The 9,358-nt window shown below is 46.3% G+C and overlaps 1 protein-coding gene across 3 annotated transcripts in view; it reads right to left on the bottom strand.

Moving 5' to 3' along the window:
• Positions 1 to 200: 200 nt before the first annotated feature.
• The window catches only part of tfeb (transcription factor EB), a 96,918-nt gene continuing 87,760 nt past the window's right edge, over positions 201 to 9,358 (bottom strand). For all 3 annotated transcript variants that reach the window (XM_068007747.1, XM_068007749.1, XM_068007748.1), the window contains exon 9: positions 201 to 8,826. In XM_068007747.1, the coding sequence (XP_067863848.1) occupies positions 8,404 to 8,826 (423 nt within the window). In that variant the 3' untranslated portion in view covers positions 201 to 8,403. The remainder of the gene's footprint in view (positions 8,827 to 9,358) is intronic.

The following is a 9,358-nucleotide window of genomic DNA, read 5'->3' as shown; positions in this document are numbered from 1 at the left end:
ATTAACTGCCCCTATTTCAGAGCATCGTGGTATTGAGTGGCCTGTCCTTTAAGGAAACTGTCTCCTTCCCCTTGACTCTGTGCAACTACGATGCCATTGGTTGTGCTGTCCTGTCCAGTTTGGCACATCCCTTGCCAGCGACCAAACCCATTCCACTGCATTGCGTCTGTCAGCTAATAAAGACTTTGAAAGATTGTAAATAAAATTTAAAAGGCACTTTTTATTTAAACAAAGCTTCTTCTGCTTGCATCAAAACATGATTATTTGTTGCATTATATTTGCTTTTAGTTCATCTAAATCTAAAATAAATATTAAGACACAGAAATAATTATCCGCCCCAGCTCAATTCAACATTTTCCTGGGATGAAGAACATGATGGCATTTCTATAGCAACCTTAAAATGGCTACTCAATTTCTACCACATAGGTGGGGCCCACTATTTGGTTGGCAGTAAGCCCCGAATTTTAACCTAACCTGCCCGGGGGTGACGGGTCGGTCGCCCATATTACGCCCTGTCCGATTTTACTCTCCATTGGCTTCAAGGAAGCGGAAAATTGGGCGTGCTGTAAAACAGGCATACAACCCAAATCCCGTCGGGCGGGTTAGGTTAAAATCGGGACAGTGGTTTCTAATCTGATGGGATGGGATGGTCATTGGCTTCAGATCAACCCAACACTGTGATGATAGCACAGGTAAGAGTTTCACTTCAAAATGAAACCTTGGATTTTAAAAGAAGACACATTGGGCAAGGAGGATCCGTTCATCAAACAGCACTGACACGGCACAGCATCTTGCACCAGTGATACCGGGCCAATAATTAAATAGAGGGCCCCTCATGTGACATGCTGGTGGCAGTACGTGAATATATATCCGTGATTCCCCCTCAGGACGAGTGCCTGATCCCAGCTGGCCAGTTGAAGCAAGTTCCCTCACTATGGGGCCTGGGGCAGTCAGAGGGCGGGTCACTCTGCTGCCTGCTCCTCATGGGCTGGTTGCGGGAATGCACTGAGACTGACTCAAGACTGGGTCAGCGCCCGTCCTCTCCGGGTCAGTGATCACTTCTGACAAGTGTGCAAAAGGAGTGACATTTACAAACATTTTACTGTTAGAAAATAAATTTTACAATGCAAAAAACATTATCAATGTACCGCCAATATGTCGGGATTCTATTTAATCAATGTGTGAGAATTATCTGGCTTTGAACAATTCACAGTAGAGAAATTCCTAAATTCCCATCCATAGGACACAGGGGGGAAAAAAACTCCAGTGGCATTAATTGTGTATCATGCTGTCTCTTGTAGACCATGTGATCTTTTATCTTCATCATAAATCCAACTCATCAAGACCCAGCATAGTTTCTCCCTGACTCGGAAAACAACAGTCCCAGTCTTTAATTATTATTACATCGAGGCTCGTATTTAGCACTGTTTTGAAAGAACCCTACGTAAACTTGAATTCATCCAAAACTCTGCTGCCCGTATTCTAACTCGCACCAAGTCCCATTCACCCATCACCCCCGTGCTCGCTGACCTACACTGGCTCCCGGTTCAGGAACGCCTCGATTTTAAAATTCTCATCCTTGTTTTCAAATCCCTTCAGCTACCTGGGCCCTAAGCTCTGGAATTCCCTCCCTAAATCTCTCCACCTCTCTACCTCTCTCTCCTTCTTTAAGACGCTCCTTAAAACTTACCTCTTTGACCAAGCTTTTGGTCACCTGTCCTAATATCTCCTTACGTGGCTTGGTGTCAAATTTTGATTTGATAATCGCTCCTGTGAAATGCCTTGGGACATTAAAGGTAATATATTGTTGCTAAAGTTGTTGTTTCGATCCATTGCTTCGTCTGAACCTCGCTACTTTAACGTTATTTGGCAGACAGGAGGTCAGAGTGGAAAGAAAGGTCCATGCAAAGGGTCAAAAGTGAAACTGGACACAGTTGGGTTAAACCACAATCCAAATTTGGATTCTAATTTTCATTCTGTGTGTAGAAGGGAGGGTTTTTCCACATTGGGGTTGGGACAAAGCCTTAGAAGAACTGAAGACAATTTGTATCATGTCAAACGGAACAATACACCATCTGGGGTATTTCGTCAAGGTTAAGAGAGACACAAAAATTCATTTAGGAGTTTTGATATTATTTGTTGCACTGTTTACCTGCAACTTTAACGTAGTAAAACGTCCCGAGGAGTTTCACAGGGGTGTAATCAGACACAAAATTGACACCGGGTGTTGATTGCATCAGGTGTTGAAAATATCCACTGTCTAAATTTGGATGGGGGCGGGGCGAGGGGGGGGGGGGGGGGAGGAAGAACTAAAACCAGGTGCAGTCCCAAGACTCTGGGACATTCCCCCCCTCCTCTCTACCACAAATTATCGAACTTTCACTGAAACCGCAACTGTAAACTAGGGCAGGGCGTCCGAAATATCTCCAGAGCAACAGATGGCTCCTGAGCCCCTGGTAATCCACTCTTCAAAGTCCAGCCAACTCAGTCCTATCTGCACTTGTATTTCTTACTTTCTGGTTTGTCCTGTTCGAACTTCATGGGCCGGGAAGGGGAAAGGGAAATTCTTAGTGCTGTTGCCTCATTGATGGATAAATCCCTAAATCAGAACTGCTGGTATCAGCAACTTGAGATAGGTGCAGATCCATGTGAATGGGATTTAAGGCATAGGTGTGGCCTCTGACACTCCACGGCATGCACCATGTCGCCTCGGAAGACAAAAGGCTTGGACTAGAAGGTTTGATTGATACACTAGAGGTTCGATTCTCAAGGCATGGAGCCTTGAAAGACAAGAGCGGTCACAGATTCAGCCCGGTGGTAATATCACCATATCTCAGTCCCATGCTGCCTTCCAGAGAGATGCTGGGAGCGGAATCTCACTAATTAACCCCTTAAATGCTGCGGCAGTTCACTGGGACCAAACAGGTTCCATTTCCTGGTAACCAGATCGTGTCTGGCCACTGCAAAACATGGTGCAGGAGCCTACAAGTGGCAAAGACCAAGTCTCTACAAACCGTTCAACCCACGCCAACCAGACACAAAACAAGTCTCCTTGCACTGTTCAAAGCACCTCCCAAACCCGCAACCATCATCACCTAGAAGGTCAAGGGCAACAGGTGCATGGGAACACCATCACCTCCAAGTTCCTCTCCAAGTCACACACCATCCTGACTTGGAAATATATCGCCGTTCCTTCATCGTTGCTGGGTCAAAATCCTGGAACTCCCTTCCTAACAGCACTGTGGGAGAACCTTCACCACACGGACTGCAGCGGTTCAAGAAGGCGGCTCACCACCACCTTCTCAAGGGGCAATAAATGTCGGCCTTGCCAGCGACGCCCACATCCTAAGAATGAATTAAAAAACACACACACTGTGATCCCCCCCTCCTTCAGTAGATATAACACACAGAGACTATAATTCTCAAAGTTGTGACATTACCAGCCCTCAGTGTTAAGTTTCGCGATGTACTCAAGGCCTTTCATCATAGCTGCCCTTGTAATACCCTCTTCTGTCTTTTAAGGTAATAACAGAGGGGCATTTCCAATTGCAGCTACAGTGGCTTTAATGTGGCTCCTAAAACCTGCCACACATTAACACAGTCACCGGCAGTGGCATTGGGCAGGATCTTGCGGGAGTGAGGCCTCTCACGACGTACGCCATTAGTTAGACTTTTTCCTGCAGCATTCAGCTCGAATATAATTTGCGCCGTAACTTGCTGGAATCGCCAGCTGATAACGGCACGGCGAGGGAAACGGGCCAATCTGGGACCTTGGTGAATGACGGGACCAACAGTCTATCTCCTTCACCAATGCGATTTAAGGATACAGAAGGAAACAGAGGAACGCCGGAGAAGGAAATTGGGTGAATTAGAGTTAGATCAGGTACAGAGAGAGAGAAAGAGAAAATAAATAGAGAGGAAAAAAGAGACAGAAAGGAAAAGTAAGAAAAAGCAGTAAAAATTTAAAATTTTAAATTTTAAAAATCTCTAAAAATTATTTGCTACATGCATGAATGAGACTCAACAGTTTACATTGTTCTCTTTCTGGGCCAGAGAGGTTGATTGGCGTTGAATTAACAATTATCACGTCATTAAAAGGGTATTTACCCTCTTAATTATCAGCCCTAACTTTCTGCAGCGAGTTTAATGGGCAATTAATGTGCAAATCCAGAAATTTCTTAAAAATAACGGGGAGGTTGAGGACGAGATGCCGTTTGTGCGAAGCAAATGGAGGAGCGGCGTAAATCGACCAGTAAGTTCTGGAGATTCCCAACTCACGGACGTTTCTCTTAATCCCCTGAGTCGTTAACACGCCGTTATTTTTCCAGCAAGATCCGTCCCACTATGTGTAACAGCAAAACTAAAGGTTTGGTGGGGGAGGGAAAGCAATACAAATTGTAACATGATCTCAAGGTACGTGTAACAATCACAGTCTGCTTAACTTCAAACAACATCCTGTACTTTCTGAATCACTGGATTGTGTTACAGACTATTTCATAAACGCAGCCCATCTCCAACTATTTTACACACACTAAATGGGCACGCAATCCCCTTTCCAAATATTGAGCTCATTTTCGGAACATAGCAAGCATTGAAAAGTATGGAAGAACCTGCATTTATCCAGCACATTTCACGGCCTCAGGATGTCCCAAAGTGCTTTACAGCCAATGAAGTACTTTTGAAGTGTAGTCACTGTTGTAAAGTAGGAAACATGGCAGCCAATTTGTGCACAGCAAGATCCCACAAACAGCAATGTGATAATGACCAGATAATCTGTTTTTAGGTATTGGTTGAGGGATAAATATTGGCCAGGACATCAGGGAGAACTCCCCTGCTCTTCTTCAAATAGTGCCGTGGGATCTTTTACGTCCACCCGAGAGGGCAGACGGGGCCTCGGTTTAACGTCTCATCGAAAAGGCGGCACCTCCGACAGTGCTGCACCCCCTCAGTCCTGCACTAAAGTGTCAGCCTAGATTATGTGCTCAAGTTTCTGGAATGGGGCTTGAACCCACGACCTTCTGATTTAGAGGTGAGAGTGCTGCCCACTGAGCAAGGGGGCCAGGTCACTATAGCTGTCCCTTCCAAACAGACCACATACAATTTGTACTGTCATACATTCTCGCCACCTTGGTAAATCCCTTGTTGTGGGGAAAGAGATTTATCCCAGTAGGCTCCCATATTACATTCCTTGATGCTCTGGATGGCTTGTTCCCTCAGCCAACACCAATAGGTTTTAGAAAGCAGAAACATCAGACCAGGACGTGCTTGCCCAAAGCAAAAGAATATGATTTCCCAAAATTCATGGCGTTGAAAAGGTTTTAAAGAATTCCGGGGGTGCAGAATTCCCTGTAGTGGTTTATTTTCTCCTGTAGCAAGATCAAAACTGCTTTTGGGCGTCACCAAGAGATTGGTTGTAGGTTAAATGGCCGACAGCCATGAGCCATCGTAAAATGATTGGCAGTAGAGACTATACAGACCATATTTTGCAGATAATTATGTGGAGCACCTCACCAGTCAGAGGGAGAGGCCCAGGGGCTTGTCTGTCGGTGTATCTGTCATCATCAGGTAGAAAGCCAAATTTTGCAGACCAAAAATACTTGAAAAAGAAAAATTTGCAGGGCTATGGGGAAAATGCAGGGGGAGTGGGACTAATTGGATAGCTCTTTCAAAGAGTCAACTCCGGCACAATGGGCCAAATGGCCTCCTTCTGTGCCGTATCATTCTATGATTCTATGTCTCAAGACTATGCAATTTACCATTTTGCTCAAGGGAATGGAGCACTCTACTCAAGAAAGGAGGTAATTTTACAAACTAAGTGCTCCCTTGGCTGAGCTTCACACATGGGAGCTTCACGCAAAGACTTCAGACGAAATCCGCAAGATTTTCCAACCATTCATTTTAACCAATTTGCAAAATCTACCCCATTACCTTAAGCCGCATCAGCTCCAGTCCTCCAATTTGCATTGTAAACAATAAACAGTGTTCTTACTGATGAGACTGTTCCATTTCAAAGATGTTGAATAAAATATTTTTTTGGTATGTTAGGGTCCCCCCCATGGCATTGCTCACAGGGTAGTCTGAGGCCCAGAGCACAGCTGTGGTGTTTAAACTCATCCATCCCACTGCTCAGGTACGTCATGTGGTCACAATGATCACATCCTGAGGTCAATTAGAGGCTACTTACTGAGGGAAGTTTCAGTAAGTTGGCAGCTGCTTATAAATCCATGGGATCTGTCGTCGGGAGTGGTTCCGAGGGTCATGACTGACTTTCTTTGTCTTATAGAATTTCTCACTGTGAGTCTCACTGTATAATGTTCCATAATAATCGGCTGCTGTCAGCAAGGTGTGACGGGGAAAGTCCTACTCGAAGAATGTGCGACACTTACAGTAAGTGTGGCAAATATGCAAAACTTTTAATATAATATATAACTATTTATGAAGTTTGTGCTAATTTTAGGTGACACTATGCCAGGAGAATGTTATTGCTTTATGGATGCACACACTTGCCCACGAACCCACGTGTAAGCCGTGCACACACTGTCGTGTACGATTGGCTAGCAGTTTTGTAGACCTGACCATTGTGTTGGGAAGATCCCCCCTACTCACTAGTTTTGAGTTTTCTGACAATTCGCTTGGACACTCGATATACGAGACTGTGGCAGTTTATTGACCACTTAGTCAGCAGAATCAAGGAAACTAGGAAACAAATTTCAAAGAGAGTGCGTTGTTTTATCCAATCGACACATCAGAACAGAATTGGCAAGACTGGCACTGAACCTGGTCAGATCTGGTTGCATATCAGAGATTCTGTGCCCATGGTCACAACCAGCGAGGCTGTGCCTCAGAACTGGAGGCCTCCCATTTAGTCCTGTTGCGTCGCTGGCAGATTTTAGTTGGTAGGTTTCCTGGCTTCATGTGAACAACACATGGCAGAAAATCACCGGCTAAATGTTGTTTAGAGATGAGTCTCCGGATCATCGATTACCTGCGATGGATTGGAATAATGGGGGAGGGAGGGAGGGTTCCCTATCTGTCGACTTGACTCAGAATTGGTGGGGTCGCGGGGGGTCAGGCCAATGCTTGGGACCCAGGGAAATGGTTCCTGGCAAGGTAGGGAAGTACTTGGGAGGGAGGGAGGCTTTGGCAAGCCCGTGATCGGTGGGGGCAGGGGAGGGTCACAGGGTATCTTTGTGGAGCCAGCAGTCGTCACACTTGCTCTTCCTGGCCAACAAGGAAACTTTAAAAAGCTTACCTGGGCCTCCTCTGGCCAGGATTCTTGCTGGTTGGAGATTGTGCGGGCCTTGGTGGGGCCCGTGGTTAAAATGGGGTGTACATTGAAATTAGGCCCCCGCTCATCTCGGGTGGGCGGCCTTCCTGTGCCTGAATTCAGACAAGTTAATATGGCGGGGGGGGGAGGGGGGCAGGAATGCTTTAGAGACGCAGCGTGAACTCCCCCCGCCATCTTAACTCCCTCCTCCCGCTCTCACTATTCCCACCATGGGGGGGGGGAGGGGGGAGGGGGTAAAATCAACCCTAAACGACCCTGACGAGACCGACTGTTAATGAAGTCACAGAAACTTCCTTTCTCCAATTACCTCCTTTGCTCTGCTGAATAGGACTGACTCAGGGAGGAAACAGGAAGAAAGGAAATCAGAGCTGAGCCTAATCCTGGCTTCACCTGCTATTGATAATGATCAGGAATAGCCTAGCCCAGGGGTAGTGAAACCAACTGTCTCCCTAGCCGAGATCAGCCAAATCAGTAAAGATGAAGAAGGGAATCTGGGATCTTCTGTTCCGTTTGGCTCAGTTACAGCAGCAAAAGGTCCGTCAGCCCAACACCAAGTAGGAGGCCTCGGGCATTTTAACCATTGCCGGGGTCAAAACACAAGATTATAAAAACTTGATTTTTAAACATTGTCTGGAGAACCCCCCCACCCAGACAAAATGCTGAACACTTTTGGGTTTTTACAATACAAACTGTGGCTGACCAGGAACTTGAAGCCAAGGCATCTCTTCCAATTGGTGACTCGTGATCTGCAATTTATCTGGAGGAGCAGACACTCTCTCCGTGTGAATGCTGCTCCCAGATGGGGAATCACCCATAGAGGTTACAGTGTGAAACGGCCCTCAGTGCACACCTCTACACAGTGAAAGAACAGAGGGCAGACAGAGGTTTAGCTCCAGGGAATCTCTGTAAAATATGGTCGGTGAAATGACATGACAATATGAAAATCCTCCAACCCACAAGTTCCAGTTGAAAGAGAAATAACTTTTGACACATTCTTAAAATTCAGTAGAGGTTTCGGGACAACAACTCCCAAACCTCAAAAGGCTGGCTTCTCCCACCTTACCCATCTGATAGGTTTATACTGTGCGCATTCAACTACCGCCAAAGGTTCTGTGTCACAGAATATCAGCCTCGTCCATGCTAATGCTGCTCCTTCGACTACTTGCTTTGGAAGCCTCTGGTGACCCTGAAGAGAGCAAGGGGTCTCTCCCCAAGGGAGACAGCGTGTCGTCCATCATCAGCATGTCATCCAGCTGGTATTCCTTTTTGGTGGGCAGGCCGAAGGAGAGGTCAGTAAATTGGTTCAGGGGGCCAGCGAAACCCAGAGAGCTGTCACAAAGGTCAAGGGACTGAGCAAAGTCCAGTTGGCTTTGTGGAGGCTGCTGCTGATGGTGTTGTTGGTGCTGCTGATTTTGATGTTGAAGGGAGTCTATGACATTCTCCTCATGTTTGATGAAGGGGCCCGTGAGTTCCGATGTGTTTAGCCCCGAGGGAGAGATGGTGGTCAGTCCATGGGCCTGGGCTTGCATCTCCAGCTCCTGTGTGCAGTCAGGAAAGAAAATGCCTGTCATTAGAATTTCTTTTATAGAAAGAAAGAACTTGCATTTATATAGAGCCTTTCACGACCTCAGGATGTCCCAAAGGGCTTTACAGCCAATTAAGTACTTTTGAAGCGTAGTCACTGTTGTAATATAGGAAATGCAGCAACTAATTTGCGCACAGCAAGATCCCACAAACAGCAATGTGATAACGATCAGATAATCTGTTTCTAGGTGTTGTTTGAGGGATAAATATTGGCCAGGAAACCGGGGAGAACTCCCCTGCCCTTCTTCGAAAAAGTGCCGTGGGATCTTTTACGTCCACCCGAGAGGACAGATGGGGCCTTGGTTTAACGTCTCATCCGAAAGACGGCATCTCTGACAGTTCAGCACTCCCTCAGTACTGCACCGGGGAGTGTCAGCCTGGATTAGGTGCTGAAGTCTCTGGAGTTGGGCTTGAACCCATGACCTCCTGACTCAGAGGTGAGAGTGCTACCTGCTGAGCCATGGCCGACACCCTATTGTTTATTAT

This window comes from Heptranchias perlo, chromosome 27 (assembly GCF_035084215.1).
Source record: "Heptranchias perlo isolate sHepPer1 chromosome 27, sHepPer1.hap1, whole genome shotgun sequence".
Lineage (NCBI taxonomy): Eukaryota > Metazoa > Chordata > Chondrichthyes > Hexanchiformes > Hexanchidae > Heptranchias > Heptranchias perlo.
The sequence above is the reverse complement of the archived record's forward strand: the minus strand, read 5'-3'. Positions and strand labels throughout refer to the sequence as shown.